The sequence below is a fragment of the Naegleria fowleri genome, assembly GCF_008403515.1.
Source record: "Naegleria fowleri strain ATCC 30894 chromosome Unknown tig22, whole genome shotgun sequence".
NCBI lineage: Eukaryota > Heterolobosea > Eutetramitea > Acrasida > Naegleriidae > Naegleria > Naegleria fowleri.
The window spans coordinates 462,144-478,048 of NW_025407954.1; the positions used below are offsets into that span (position 1 = coordinate 462,144).

Genomic DNA, 15,905 nt, shown 5'->3' on the forward strand with positions numbered 1-15,905 from the left:
AGGGTGGTATTTTGGAAGGAAATAATTTTGATTTAAAGCAAGAGTGCCACCACAGACCACACGTGTGATATTACGATAACGCGGATTGTTGGACCTAAGGTTTGATTTTTTTATCACAAAAAAGACTTCAATCGAAACCATTCTTCCTCTTCTCTGTTGCCTTGTTGCATTCCTTGATTGAAACCGTCACACATTTTGAATTGACCATCATATATTCATCGTCAATCTTTATGCTATCATGTGATGATGATGATGACATTGAAACAACCAACAAACCCGCACCTATGTGGCAACATGCTCCATTCTCCTCTGCTGCCGAGTGGAATGAATTTATTAGGAAACTTTTTCAATAAGAATTACAACACTATGAAGACGTGTGTACGGTTACTCTTGTTGTTGTGGATTTTATTAATATTTATATTCATGTTTAAGAGTTGCGGAGTAGCATTCCATGTTCTTGTGTTTGTTTCGGGCGAACCTCCCCCCATGTCCCCACGATTTGCTCAACAACTAAAGCATCGACTCTCCCGATTTAAAATTCAAAATGATGAGGATGTTCTATTGAAAGATGAGGCACATGCTCCTGCTGCTGATCAACAACAACAACGTGTTGGAGGTTGTTTGGTTCCTCAAGTGAGATGCGAATATGGAGAAAAGAAAGTTCATCTCATTCAAGGAGACTATCTTGCCACCATGGTCAATGTGCAAGTGGCAAAAATTGTGTTAGAAGAACAAATGAATATTTGTGCTGAAGTCGTACCGATACCCATTTCGAAGGGTTTAGAATTAATGGCTCAAAATGGTCAAAACGGAATTTATGCCATGTTAGAGTATTGGTACTTGTCACGAAAATTTGAATACATGTAAGTCATTTGTTCTTGAATTGTAAATATTTATGGAGAGGTTTCTTTTCATATTCACACACATGTTTGTGGATCAAAATTTGAAAATCTTGTTGTGAAATGAAACACGCAAAAACTTAGGAGATACGTGGAGACTGAAAAATCACTTGTGGATGCAGGTAATCTTGGTGTATTTGGAAAGCATGGATGGTTTATTTTAGCATTCATGTTGGAACAGTACCCAGGTATTGATATATACAGAGAATTTCGAACAGACACTGCCGCCAAATATTTGGCTGAAAACTCTTCCTCAAATGTTGGAAGATTTATTGGACCGTCGGTCACATGGATTTCTTATGAAAATCAAATTATCAGTAACTTGAAATTGAAACTCGAGGTTCAGTTTGCCCACAGTCATGAACCAGAAGAGGAAATTATTGGAAAGGTAATGCATGCCCATGCACACAAACACAGTGCTCTTTTCTATTTATGGTATCCCCATTTTTTGTTTCACTTATTACCATTGAAGGATGTTTATTTACCTGCCTATAGTGACAATTGTTGGACCGTTTACAATCAACAGCATGGTCTTATTGATTGTGATTATCCTACTGAGATTTTGAAAAAAATTATTACACCCTACACAGCAAAGAACCGTCAAGATTTGACCTACTTTTTCAGCAAATTCTCGTACGATTCCAAAGACCAAGTGGAAATGATGGGCGATGTTGTTTGGAATAATATGAGTCTTTGGGATGCCGCTTGCAAATGGATTCGAAATAATACTGCACTTGTGAAACAATGGATTCCCAAGTCAGAACCTCAACAGAATGCCATTATTATAGGTACCATTGTTGGATCGGTGATAGTTCTATTAATCTTGTGTGATATTTTCTTTTTCGTGAGTTTACTCTTCTTCTACATGTATAGGAAAAAACAGAGAGAAAAGAGGATGAGATTTGCCCCACGAACATTACCAATCTCGGTGGTCTTTACAGATATTCAAAATTCAACCTTGCTGTGGAACATGTTTCCTGAGAAGATGAAAACAGCCTTAGAAATTCACAACTTGTTAATGCGAGTGAACATTGAAAGATTTAGAGGATATGAATGTAAAACTCAAGGAGATTCATTTATGATTGCTTTTGACAATCCAATATTGGCTCTTGGTTTTTGTTTGAGTGTTCAACGAGATTTACTTCATGCCAATTGGCCTCTTGAACTCTTGGATCATGAAGATACGAGAGAAGTGAAATATGAAGAGCAATTGGTCTATCGAGGTCCTCGTGTTCGCATTGGAGTTCATTATGGATGTGATTGTGAAATTCATAAAGATCGTACCACTAAACGAATTGATTACATTGGAAATACAGTGAATAAGGCTAGCAAAATTGAGAGTATTTCTGTTGGAGGAAGAATTTATTGCTCTGAAGAATTCATTGAATCACTCAAACAGAGATTGACCACACAACATGTGACCTCTAATAAGGAAGAAGATTCAGTGATAAAACTGATATCAGAAGATAATATTCAATTCAAAGCATTGGGAGTTGAAAAATTGAGTGGTTTAGATGGTCTCCATTCCATATATTGGGTGATGGACATGAGATGTAAACGAACTCTGTACATTCAACAGTTAGAACTTTCAGATGTAAATGTCGAAAATGGAGATTTTTTGAAAATTGGAGAGCTCGAACAGTACATTTCCAATCCAGCCTCTCTCGACGAAGAAACGAAAAGTGGCTTATTATTCGATTTGTTCAATGCCCTCAATAATGGGTATTATGATGTCAATGCCGTGAAGCCAATTCAAAATTTATTCTCGAAAGTATTTCATTACATCCTCACACGATTGAAGGAAATGATGGGATAGGAAATGCCTCTGGTGCGAGTGAAAGGGGTTGTCAACTGTGTCCTCGTTGGAATTTTCAAGTTTCCATATTTGGGCCCGTCCGTCCATTTAAATTTCTACTCACACCTTTTCGAAAAGTTAGTTTCTGCGCAAGAGCATGCTCAAATCCTTGCGCAATTAGAAGCTCGTACTAATGCCGTTACGCACTGTTTTCTTTGCTATTTAGAACTAAGGAGCAGCCTGCCTGGAATCACAAGACAACTGCAAAAAAAGCGAAAGACCAAAATATTGTGATAAATTTTCATCATCATGAACACCCCCGTCAATACTCTCAATTAAGCGAAAAGCAAAAGATTAGTCACGTCCTCGATGGAGAGGTTATCACCATTGAATTTACTCCGAAAACGAACATCTTTTCAGTGAAGTGTCATGCATGGAGTGAGGAAGAGAGAGTTAGAAAGGGAAAATACAACAGATTCTTGTCGACACAGCATCGATTGGTGATGAGCTCAAACTCATCGAAAAGCTCGAACAAGTTGCAGGAATCACTCCAAATGAGTTATCTCTGATTATTATTACTCATGCTCATTTCGATCATGCTGGATGTGTATGGTAAGTAGAGTCCGAGTACCACTGTTTTGTCAATCTTTTCATATTTTCGCATACCCTTATCGATGGTTGTTCAAATTCATCATTGACCATAACAGGTATTTCAAGAAACATTATCCTCATATCAAAGTTGCAGTGCCTGCTTTAGAAGCCGACCGATTCAGGAATGGTGATCCTGCTCCTTCTTTTCCCACTGGACTTGCTTCCAAAATTCTCAAAATTCGAGGAGATCGAAAGGTAATTAAACCCTTCGAGCCAGATCTTCTTTTTCATGGAGGTGAGAGTTTAGAGGAATTCGGAGTTGATGGCAAGGTATTGCAATTAAAAGGACATACTGAAGGAGGAATATCGATTGTTCTTAACAATAAGAAAGCAGCCATCATTAACGATCTCATGGGAGGTGGGTTTTTAAAGTACGGAAAACCAGCCTATCACTTCTTCTTGTACGATTGGGTTGAAATTCTGAGGAATATCAAGAGGTTGTATGAAGAGGGATTCGAGGCTTTTCTTGTTACTCATGGTTATGCCTTCACAAGAGAACCTTTGAAAGAGTGGCTTGAGAAGGAACTTGCTAAACATCACTTGGATCATTGTTTGAATCATTAAGCCAATTCGCAACTGAAATTATGATCATACATGATCTCGCAATCACACCCATCATTAACACAGCCTTATTGCAAAATTAAAAAATATAAGTTCCCTCTCTCAACAACAACGAACGCACACCAACAAGCAAAAAATGAAAGGCTCTTGGAGAAGAGAGATTGAATCACAAGGCAGTTCTTGGAAAATGAAATGTGCTCAATTTGTGGATGAGGATTTGTTAGTGCTGGGCTCGTCGAACGAAGATGAGCAAAATCAACTATTTGGGTTCAATTTAAGAAATTTTGAATGGTTTTCATGTCCGATGTCCGGCAACACACCCTCAAAATCATCGTTTTATCTGCCCTTGATTTCTGATCAACATGATCGATTGTTTGTGCTGTGGAATTTGGTGGAATCAGGCCTCTATGCAACGGTGAATCAAGATTACAGGGATGAGGAAGGGTTTCACCTCGACAAAGGACAGCTTGTAACAGTATTTGAAAATACAAACAAACCCGTCGAGGGGGATGACATTGAATACGTGTACTGCATAACTCAGGAAAGAGAAGTCGGAGAAGTTCCAAAGTCCTACGTGGTCTTGGAGGAAGAAAACAATTTTTTTGATACATTTGAACATTCCTCATTGCAATTAAGCGTTCTGACTTTTGAGGACATGAAATGGACCACTGTTGTATTAACTGGAAAGGATATTCCAAGAGCGAGAAGAGATTTTTCGAGCAATTTTGTTGACAATTGCATTTATTTGTTTGGTGGAATTTCAGACTCAGAAGTTATTCACAATGATGTTTACAAATTGAATCTAGGTATGTTACAAGCGTTACAGAAAAATCTAGAAAGAATTGTATTGATGATAGAAACTAATTCATGGGAAAAATTAAATTTAAAGGACGATGAAAAACCGGCCCCAAGATATGGGCATTCAACCTCTTTAATTTCCTCTAATTTTGTCATTATGTTTGGGGGTTTAGATTACCAGGAATACAGAAATGATTTGTATATTTTTGACGTAAAATCAAAAGAATGGAGTCAGATAGAAATTGATTTCGGGCCTTGCGCTCGTGCATTTCATTCGGTTATCAAGCTCGATGAATCCTTAATCTTTTTTGGAGGAGATGGACCACAAGGAATGCTGAACGATTTGTTTATTTTAAATATTTCTGAAAGTAAATGGAACGAAATTCAATGTGACGGGGATATTCCAAGTAGAAGAATTCGTGCCTATTTGGGGTTAAAAGAGGGACAGCTTCTTTGTTTTGGAGGAGAAGATTGCAATGGACGTCAATTTGATTTACTTTCGCTAACCCTTTCATCACGAGACCTGGAGCAGAAGCCGAACCCAGCAGAAAAAAATGTCGAAACCATCAACGAATCACACCAATCCCCGTCTTGTGAAGAGCCTGCGAAGACTGATGATGGCTTCGTTGTAGATTTTGAGAATTTTACGTTTACTATAGAAGAAGATGAAGATGAAACTCCTGATATTGATACAACAAGAACAACTTCCGATTCTATTGATGCTATTTTCGACCAAATCTCAAATGGTCAAGACACTATTTCCGTCGACTCGCTCATCAAATGCATTGGAAATTGCAGAATCGCAGAACATGAGTTGACGTGGGACACAATTCTTAACATTGTTGTTAGGATTACTGCCAACACTGATTTGAATCAGATTGAAGCATCATCATTGCAACATAATCGCATTGACTGTAAGCAGTTCAGAGAAATTGCCAATGAAATTGCAAAGCTAAAATTTCCATCACAAGACTCACCTCTTGAGCAGCTAATAGAAGACTATTTATTGCCTTATCATACATCCAAAAAACAAGATATGGTGATGAATGAAATTTATTCATTGCCCTGCATCATGTTATTTTTACGATACTCGGCCTTTCTAAAAGAGGTACGTATTTGGGGAGTGCTTATATCATTTTCTTTATCAATTTTCAAAGATATTCGACATTTATTCCTCAAAGCAAAAAGCCCAAGCCGTAAACAAATTCATTTCCCTCGACTCCTTTTTGTCATTCACAGAAACGTTCGACCTTGTGCCTGAAAAAATTTCGAAAACAGTTGCTGAATCGATTTTCAATAGCTGTTTTCTTTCTGAAGACTCTTCAATTTCTAAGACTGACCAAGGGATAAACTACCCACAATTTTTAGAGGCGCTAGGAAGGATAGCAATATATATTTTTGCAACAAAACATAAGAACACCATGGCAGAACATATGACATTGCTTTTCGATGCACTTGGCTTCTTCTCTGGAAACCGTTACAATACCTTTTTAAAAAGAGCACGTTCAACCAATCGCTCAAATAACACAAACAACACTAAAGGTGACATCAAGTCAACACCAAATAAGCCGAGAGAAATCGAACAGAAATACGTTGATCTACTTCAAAACAAACACGAGCTTAAGGCTGAACTGCACAATATTTTCATGTATTATTGCTCATTTGGAAATCGTTTGAACCTGGATTTGATGAGCTCGTTTAAATTTCGGTTATTCATACGAGATACAAATATTTACACTTATGGATTTAAACAAGAATCTGCAGATTTAATTTTTATTAAGGTAATCACGAACAATGCATCAAAAACCTCGAATTCTCAGAAAATGGGATTCCCTCAATTCATTGAGTGCCTAAAAGAAATTGCAAACAAATTAAGACCTACCCTTGCACCTTCCAAAGCATTTGCTCAGTTTTTATTGGTTGACGTGCTTCCAAATGTAAATAGATTGGGATCAGCTTCTAAGTGTGACATTGGCGAGGAAGCAGCAACTACTGCTGAAAGAATATTCGAGTCTGTTAGAAGAAATTTGCAACGCGTACGTATTCATTTGCATTGCTTGTTCATATTTAATACTTTTATTATAGCTGTTCATTCTTTATTGCAACAGTAATAGCACTGTTCATTATAAATCAGTACAGGATACAATGTATTTAGATGATTTCCTCAAACTTGCTACTGACTTTAATTTGATTCCTTTAATCTCTAAAAAGGATATGTATGGAATTTTTAAATCCTGTCTTTCAAACGCCGATACGGAATCCCTCTCTTATCAGAAAGTAAGTATATATACTGTTTCAACTTTAGATACTAAATGTAAAATAGTTTGAGGAAGCTCTTTTAAAATATGCTCAAACAGCCTTCTCAAAGGTAAGCTCTTTGCATTTTCATTGTTGATGTTGTGTTAACATAGTGCAACAGTATCCTTATGATTTTAAATATCCTTCGACGGAGAGCAAATTGAGTTTGTTGTTTGAAAAGATGGAACTCACAGAATGGAACTTGTTGCGAAAGAGATTGGAAAAGCTCGGTCGTTGTAATATTCCATCGCCAGTCAAATCAAAAACTAAGCCAGCCAATTAATTGTGGACACAATAAAACAATGACCTTAATCGCCTCAACACCACCAGAGAGAGACCAATGAATCAATTCGATGATGATGAACTTGAAACACCAAAAAAAAATGGGAAACAGTTCATCATCAGTTTCAAGTTCGGTGTCATCATCGAATGATGAGACACAATTACTTGAAGATCACTCCGAAGTACTCAACACAACGTCGTTCACTCTTGAAGATACGAGCCAACATGACTGGTCTGTCATTTCTGAATCTCAAGTTCTAGACTTGAGACAACAAGTGGAAAAGCAAATTGTGATCAGACCCTATGAAACGCAGCAATGGACGAGCAGAGTTTTAGGTTTTTCATCTCAATATTCAAGTAGCTGGAGCGCTGATAATGTTATTGGAGAGTCTAACACTTTTCCAAAATATGGTAAGTGCACAATATCAAGTTCGATGATTTTCTAATCAACTTGTTTTCAAAAGGTGATATGACCTCAGCATGGGCTCCTAAATCCTCATCAGGTACAAAGGAATTTCTTGTCGTACAATTCGAAAAAAACGTTTTAGTCACTCAGGTCCATATTTATGGTAAGTTTGAGTGTGTCAACTTGTTCTTAATGAGAGACTTTTCATGTTAATATTTTTCATGAACATTAAAACAAACACAGAAACCTTCAATCCTGGAGCAGTGTTTAGAGTTTCGTGCTTACCATCTGAAAAGGAATATACACTTAAACCTGTCGAAGAATTAACTTCAACAATTGATCCCAATCAGAAGGAATACGGCGAAGAGGAATTTGTTCATAAACCATTAGAATTCACCAGCGATTGGGTGGTCTTGTATGAAGGCGATCCTCAGCAACATGCCATTCCTCAAAAATCAAGAATATTTAATCCACCGATTAAACCATTTGCATGTGTGACAAGAACAATAAGAATTGACATGGATTGTGTCGCTAGCATGTCATGGAGCGAAATTGATGCAATCAAATTGATAGGAATTATTTGTGATGGAAATATTCAAATCCGTTCAAGCATTACAACCAAATTGAATACAGAATATGTTGAAGATCTTAAAACCCTGTTTACAAACAGCCCATCCACGGATTGTGCAATTCTAAAACTTCCTATTAGAAAAAGGTTACTTGCTTCAACTCCAGAGAGACCTCTTTTTGCAATTGTACCAAAGGTGTACTATGTCCATGAGTTTTTATTGCGGTATAGACTTCAAGATCACAAACTATTAGACAAATTTATTGTCAAAAGTGAAGAAGAAATTATGGATGTGTCTCCGAGCGTGAGCGGTTTTTCTCTCACTGAAAGTGCTGCCAACAGTTTGTTTAGTTATTTGTATTCTGGATTCATCTTGATACCAAAGGAAATGTTTACTGACGAGGATTGTGACTACAAAAATTCAGTAGATTTAATTACAGGAATTTATCACGTTTCTGAAACTTTAGGCCTTGATTCCTTGAGAAATGCATGTCAACAAACCATGAATATAATTTCAGTCATTCCGAGCGATTTAAGAAGCAGTGTAGCTCTTTCAATATTCAACCAATGTACATCTGCTTCTTTGAGTGATGATTTTTATTCGGATATGCGCAAGATTTATGAAGATTCATGTACTAAGGGTGAAAAGTATGACAAGAGAGCGTCTCCTGATGTGAAAATTGTATTTACCATGGGATCCAATGAGGAGGAGCCACTCACACCATCCTCAACAAGGCCATGTATTTATGCTCATTCATCGATACTGAAAGCAAGATGCGCTTTTTTCAAAGTAAGTTAAAATTTTGCTCTTTTTTACTCACCCAAACATTAATGATCGTTTCATTGCTGCTCACTTTTTCATAGACCATGTTCGACTGGGGAGAATTGAGCTCTCCCTATCGATTTTCATCAAACAATATCTATGAAATAGAAATCTCAGATGTGAAGTATGAAATATTCTTGTTAATGGTCAAATTTATTTATTTAGGATTATTAGAAAAAGAAGATATCAAAGCTGAAGATGCTATTCCACTGTTCTTTGCTCAAAATCAATATTTACTAGATTCCAGTGTGACCTTGTCGGTCATTAAGGATAACATTTCTGACAATACTGTCGTTGACATTTTACGACTTTCACTCGAGTGTTCTTATCCTGAAATTACTGAACTTTGTCATAATTACTTGTTAACAAATATAGAAAACACCTGCGTGGTCGTTGAAAGAGCGTTTGCAGATAAGAAACAAAATAGATCACTTGAAAGTGATATCGTTTATAAAAGCTTGAAAGAATCAAGCAAGATTTGGGAGATGGTTATCCTTCATGGAGATAATTTGAAGTACACAAGTCAGTGGGTTCAACGTGTCATTGCGTTTTCGTCAGAATATACCGGATGGCCAGCATCAAATGTGATTGGAGAGAGTAATACAGTAAGTACTTCAAACTATGATAATTAATTGTTGGGTATTGAATATTAATAATTGCGAGTAGTATCCAAATTATGGAGATATTAAAACAGCATGGGCTCCCAAAGCATCAAAAGGAGTAAGTGTGTTTGAAATAATTGTAATTACTGTAAATCAATGTTGCAAAGACCCATGAGTTTTTGGAGTTACAATTTGCAAATCCCATGTTTATTGCGAGTGTAGAAGTATTTGAGACTTACAATCCAGGATCTCTTGTCAAAATTACTGCCAAGAATTCTCATTGTAAAAATACTGATGAAGTAATTTATGAAGGGAATGTTCAAGTCGTTCAACCAACAGCACGAATCTTCACACCACCCATAGATCTTTGTAAATCTTTGAACAAGGCCTCAAATGTGTTACGCTTAGATATTGACACTACCAACAATATTAGTTGGTATGAAATTGATGCTGTGAAAATCTCTGGCTTTATACCCAAGACGACCAACAATGACCCAAGTTGTTTGATTCATTGATGATCCTCACAGTTCATCCATCTGTATAACATGAAGTTAATGTAATTGTATTATTAAACAATGAGACCCCCAATCCATTCACCACCTTCCAAAACATAAACGTCGACATCTGCAACTACACTGTCCTCATCAAAAAAAATATCTTTTTTTTCTTCTTCGGTTATTTCTCATCATCCAAATGAACACAGCACAATCAGTGGCCATCATACCAGCCAACAAGTATAAAATTGTTTTTCTCGGAGATCAAGCTGTGGGTAAAACGTAGGTTGGAATACAACAATATGTTGAGAACACGTGCAAACCGTGGAACTGTTCTTCCGATATCTTGTTTTTTTGATGAATATACTCGACTTCGGAATCACAATGAACACGACACCAACAATTATTTATTATTTTCATGATGCCGATTATTACAATCATGATTTTAATATTAATCATGAAAATAGATCCATCATCACCAGATTTATGTATGATACTTTTGATACGACCTATCATGTAAGTCTCTTAACGAAATGGAACAGTGTGCACCAACAAGAATGAATGCTTATAACATGAAAAATTTGAAACAGAACACTATCGGTATAGATTTTCTTTCTAAAACCATGTATCTGGAAGATAGGACAGGTAGGTAGTTTAATGAAAAGACATTATTCATCTTCATGTTTAGTTCGTCTTCAGCTTTGGGTATGTTTTTTTCACACACTAGTAATTATTTAAATACCAATTAATGAACTGAATCAATTTTCAATTCAATGAAATAGGATACAGCAGGACAGGTAGGTGATTCGTTGACCTTGCATTACGAACAATATTATTTAAATTATGGAAATTTTTTAAAATTATAGGAACGTTTCAGAAGTTTAATTCCAAGTTATATTAGAGATTCATCAGTAGCAATTATTGTGTATGACATAACGAGTAAACAGAGTTTTTTAAATACAGCGAAATGGATTGAGGATGTAAGGACTGAACGAGGTGACGACGTTATCGTAGTGCTTGTAGGAAATAAGACAGACCTTGCAAGTGATTCCGATAAGAGACAGGTCAGTATTGAAGAAGGAGAAGCAAAAGCAAAGGAATACGGAATCATGTTTTTGGAGACAAGTGCAAAGGCAGGATATAATATCAAAACACTTTTCACAAAAGTTGCCAATGCACTGCCAACCACGAATGCTCCTTCTGCCTCAACTCCTACTGAATTTAATGGTACTGACAGAAACGTGTCACCAACTCACAAAGATGATGTCTTTTTGGTGCCACTACGTCAAACAAAACTACCTGAATCTACTACGCCACAAGAGACAGCAGCCTCATCTTCTTATTGTAATTGTTAATTAAATTTTCATCAACAATTTTCAAGAGTAAAGCATCACAGGTGAAGAACATGGAACCCTCACCACTCGAAGAACACAGAACACATGTCACGAAAAGGGCAATGTCAAACAAAAAAAATGTTCGTTCCATTCAAAAAGAGCAAGGACAAACAACAACCGACATCAACGGGTAGTGGTGGTGGTGGTGGTGCTATTTCTGCAACAGCACAGTTAACCCATAATCCTTCCCATGCATCGTCCTCCAATGTGACCCCTCAACTTTCTTCATCATCTGTAACAATACATACAAACTCTTCCTCTCATTTGAATCCTTTCCATCATGCATCATCACCAACTGTCCCACCACCGACACAACCGTCTTCAAACATTCATGAGGTCATTCATCGGACATTGCCAAATGTCAATCACCACCACCATCATACAACATCATCTTCTCTTCCATGTGATACGATCACTTCTCAAGAGACTAGAGCATCCGTTTGTTCCTCCTCCTCATCATCCAATTCATCAACCACAAAAGAAGAGAAACGCAAGAGTCTCACTACCACTCACCTCGCTCGATTGTTTCTCTCCAATGGAAATTCTGTAAAGAAATCAAATCATACAACCAATGAATCAGTAGTGGTATCGACACCTTCAAATAAGACATTGTCAATATTATCCTCAAATCAAAATACACAACGTCCTCTTAAATTTCAAAATGATGTTCCAAAAATTAGTGTCACACTTGACAATTCGAGTAAGATAAATGCAAGTCCAAATAATTTTCAATCGACATTGGAAAGAAAATCCTCAAAGAAACAACAAAAAAGAAGAAAATATAAAAGAAATAAGGTCACAAGAAAACCCAAGTTCTTTTCTGAAGATGGCAATGCTGTCATTAAGGAAATTGATATGTTGGAATTGGATTACGATTACGAGTACATGTATGGAGATTTACCAGACGATCTCATCATCAAAATATTTCAATACATCCCTGTTGTCTTTTTGGCAAGAGATGTTGCAACTGTTTGTAAAAGATGTAAGTAGTAGCAATGATGATGATGTTGTTGATTCGATCTAAATGACACACTGTTCAATGATTGATTCAAACAGTTGCTGTATTGTGGATTCGAGGAGTTCACACGGTTCAAGTTGCAGGTGCTCTAAGAAAACTGAAAGAAGATGATTTTGTCAAGTTTGTGAGAAAATTTGCATTTTTGGAAGTATTGGATTTGTGCAATACTGGAAGTAGTGAAGATTTCCAAATTACAGATAAGGGTCTTCTTCAACTTGCTCACAAATACATTTATTCAAATGCAGACTATTTGTCTAATCCTGCAATTGACCCAATCAGTGGCAATTATGATCTCAATTTTGACTATGAACAACATTTGGATTCATTGGATGAATCACCAAGTCTGTTCTCAAGCAATATGGACTCTCAATCATTCAATGACGATGAAAATGATAACACTGAAAATATTGAAGAAGATGACGATGTCTATTCGGTAACATCCACTGCATCTACTGATGTGTCAGAAAGAGTGTTCAATAGAGCTCAAAACAGAACACCACACAAATCTGCTAATTTACCAATTTCTACTCCTTATAATATTCTCTTTTATACTCAACTCTATCAAAAAAGTTATGGATTGATGACTCCAAAGAAAAATCCTAATAGTAGAGAACCATGCTATGGATTACAAACACTTCACACACTCAATGTTCAAGGTTGTCATTTTATTACTGAGAATGGTGTAAAATATTTGGTAAGTGTGACAAATATTGTTTGTTGGGCGGGTGGGTGGTATATCCTCAAGGATTGAATAATTCTATATCCTCATGATGGTGATGATCAATTAATGAATCGATTGAAATGTATCATTCATTGTATCCTCTCTCTATGTAATAATGCTCACACACAAAGACGTATATTTGTCAAAATTTAACTCATCTCAATGTGAGAGGTTGTACCAAAGTGAATGATTCAGCCATGTCCTATGTTAGCCAATTTTCACAATTGGAATATTTGGATGTGACAGGATGTGTACATATTACAGATGTAGGAATGAAACATTTATCTCAATCTGCTTGTAAAACCAAGTTGAAATATTTGGACTTGACTTTTTGTCATCAAATTACTGATGAAGGTGTAAAATATTTGTCTGAAATGACACAACTCGAAGATTTAACACTTCAATGTTGCAGACATATCACAAGCACAGGACTCACTCATCTTGTCAATTCCTGTCAGAAAATTCGTTTCCTTAATTTAACAGGTTGCCACTTGGTAGATTTGTCAGGTGTTCAATCAGAAAAGGGATTAGAAAAACTTGAAAAATTGAACATGATGGGATGTAAGCTTACCAACGACTCTTGTCTTAAAGTATTGTCTCAATGGACAACAAACCTTCGAGAGTTGGTTCTCTCATTTTCTGACATGATTACTGATGCAGGTGTTGAACTTGTGTTGAAAAACTCAAAACATCTCTATCATTTGAATCTCAAAAAGTGTTCCAATATTACAGATAAGACATTGGAATCAATTTCAAAGTATCTAAGTGGAGTATTGAGATACCTAAATTTGACGAGTGTGAGAGGTTTCACTAACGAAGGACTTGTACATTTACAACATTGTCAACACTTACAAGAATTAATTATCCAACGATGTGTTCATGTCAACAACGAAGGAATATCAAATCTTCTTCTCTGTCCATCTCTAGAAACTCTCGACATATCTGAAAACACACTCGTGAGTGATGATGCAATCAAAACCTTAGCCAAGAAGGGAATTCTTCGTCATTTAAAAATTGAGAAATGCAAATTTTCGAAGGAAACTATTCACACCTTAACACATCAGCATGGAGTCACAGTGACTCAATAATCATTAATCGTCGAGCCACTGACAACTTTATGCAAATTTGCATCACATGTACCGACTTTCGGATGACGAGAATCTCCAAATTAGTCGAAACGGCCAATAAAATTATAATTTTATGTTCGAAAAAAAAAATCTCAAACACTGCAAAACTGTTGTTGAACGGCGCGCACATTGAAAAGCAACAACCACTCATTCCCATCCACAACACACAACCTTGATAAAAAATCAGCGAAGAATTTAAACGCACAACAACCATCATCGTGTTCATTCGCATCATCACACCTCGGCAAGTAATAACAGACGATTTACCTCGTTGAATAATTCGGACGAAAGAAAAATTGAATTATTTTGCAGCCCGAATTCGTGTATTGTGTTATTAATAGTTGTTGAATCAGTTGTACCAACTAACTCCTCGTTCTTTTTTAATCTCTACGGATTTTGTTCTTTTCTACCTGAGTAAACAGGAGAAAGTTATCCAATTCAATTCATCAAGAAACAGCCTCTATTACAGTCTGCATGCAGGTAAAGCCTTCAGTGCGCTTTATTACGTCTTCTTCTCTTATTACAAATCATTATACTTACCTTGCAATTATTCAATTAGAGGTGCAACTATTATCCTTGCATAACCTTGAGAATCAACCTTATTAGACAAAATACTTTTACAATTCACAAAAGACATCATGAATCTCCAAACAAATAGTAGTAGTAGTAGTAATATCTCTACAAATGTTACACAAGTCATTACAATTGATGGAATGGGTCAAATATCACCCATGAGTGCTTCAGACTTTGATGTTTTGCTTTTAACTCACGAGCATGTACAACAAACTGCTCTTGCTCTTGCATTAATATTTTCTCAAGAAGAGCCTTTGGCTATTGGAACTTCCACAAGCCCACCTGCTTATTTTCCATACGCTTATGACTATTGCAAAAGATGTGCTGAGGGTGGCTTGTCACACATCGCTATTGACAAATCTTCTAACATGGTTGTTGGATTTCATCTGTGCTCTGATGCAGATGAGTGGGTTGAACCACATTCCAATGACGAGGGTATTCTACTTCATTTGCGCCTATTAGATGATTTACATGCAATTTATGAAGAAAGTCAGCAAAACAATCATCACGGAAAAGGAACAGCCTGTGATGGTGGAAAGAAAATCTTTAAGATTTGCTCAGCAGGTACTTATGCATTTGCCAGACGAGTAGGGCTGGCAAAGAGGATGTTTAATGAGGCCTTACAATTGGCAAAAGAAAAGAAATATGACTGTATGATGGTCGAATGCACTGGTTTTGCTTCTCAAGCTTTATACGCAAAAATTGGTTTCAAAGAAATTGCACGTGTTAATTACGAAGAATATGAAGTAGTTGATTATTTACCAAACAAAGTCAACGGAGGAATCATTGAGAGACGAAGAAGGCCATTTAAGACTATTCCAACCTCTGTTGGTACATTTATCAATCTCATGGTCATGGATCTCTAATTTATTGAAATTCATGATGATTATTCATT

General features: G+C 36.5%; 6 protein-coding genes across 6 annotated transcripts; all 6 read left to right on the forward strand.

Annotated features, from left to right (window-relative positions):
• Positions 1–423: 423 nt before the first annotated feature.
• FDP41_001103 (uncharacterized protein) lies at positions 424–3,909 on the forward strand (the record flags this gene model as incomplete). Its single annotated transcript, XM_044701394.1, has 4 exons — positions 424–863; positions 984–2,670; positions 3,221–3,306; positions 3,402–3,909. 4 exons carry the CDS (start codon positions 424–426, stop codon positions 3,907–3,909), a joined length of 2,721 nt encoding a protein of 906 aa, XP_044564663.1.
• Positions 3,910–4,042: 133 nt separating this feature from the next.
• Positions 4,043–7,285, forward strand: FDP41_001104 (uncharacterized protein; the record flags this gene model as incomplete). Its single annotated transcript, XM_044701405.1, has 6 exons — positions 4,043–4,712; positions 4,764–5,812; positions 5,862–6,740; positions 6,790–6,981; positions 7,028–7,072; positions 7,124–7,285. 6 exons carry the CDS (start codon positions 4,043–4,045, stop codon positions 7,283–7,285), a joined length of 2,997 nt encoding a protein of 998 aa, XP_044564664.1.
• Positions 7,286–7,385: 100 nt separating this feature from the next.
• FDP41_001105 (uncharacterized protein) lies at positions 7,386–10,198 on the forward strand (the record flags this gene model as incomplete). The annotated part of the gene is made up of 6 exons (XM_044701416.1): positions 7,386–7,695; positions 7,749–7,853; positions 7,934–9,048; positions 9,123–9,686; positions 9,748–9,801; positions 9,851–10,198. The coding sequence occupies 6 exons, from the start codon at positions 7,386–7,388 to the stop codon at positions 10,196–10,198; spliced, it is 2,496 nt and encodes an 831-aa protein (XP_044564665.1).
• Positions 10,199–10,376: 178 nt separating this feature from the next.
• Positions 10,377–11,532, forward strand: FDP41_001106 (uncharacterized protein; the record flags this gene model as incomplete). Its single annotated transcript, XM_044701427.1, has 6 exons — positions 10,377–10,459; positions 10,645–10,693; positions 10,768–10,822; positions 10,866–10,882; positions 10,960–10,974; positions 11,044–11,532. 6 exons carry the CDS (start codon positions 10,377–10,379, stop codon positions 11,530–11,532), a joined length of 708 nt encoding a protein of 235 aa, XP_044564666.1.
• A 117-nt stretch (positions 11,533–11,649) lies between these two features.
• FDP41_001107 (uncharacterized protein) lies at positions 11,650–14,398 on the forward strand (the record flags this gene model as incomplete). The annotated part of the gene is made up of 3 exons (XM_044701438.1): positions 11,650–12,553; positions 12,628–13,283; positions 13,442–14,398. 3 exons carry the CDS (start codon positions 11,650–11,652, stop codon positions 14,396–14,398), a joined length of 2,517 nt encoding a protein of 838 aa, XP_044564667.1.
• Positions 14,399–15,075: 677 nt separating this feature from the next.
• Positions 15,076–15,876, forward strand: FDP41_001108 (uncharacterized protein; the record flags this gene model as incomplete). Its single annotated transcript, XM_044701449.1, has 1 exon — positions 15,076–15,876. The coding sequence occupies one exon, from the start codon at positions 15,076–15,078 to the stop codon at positions 15,874–15,876; it is 801 nt and encodes a 266-aa protein (XP_044564668.1).
• Positions 15,877–15,905: the final 29 nt, after the last annotated feature.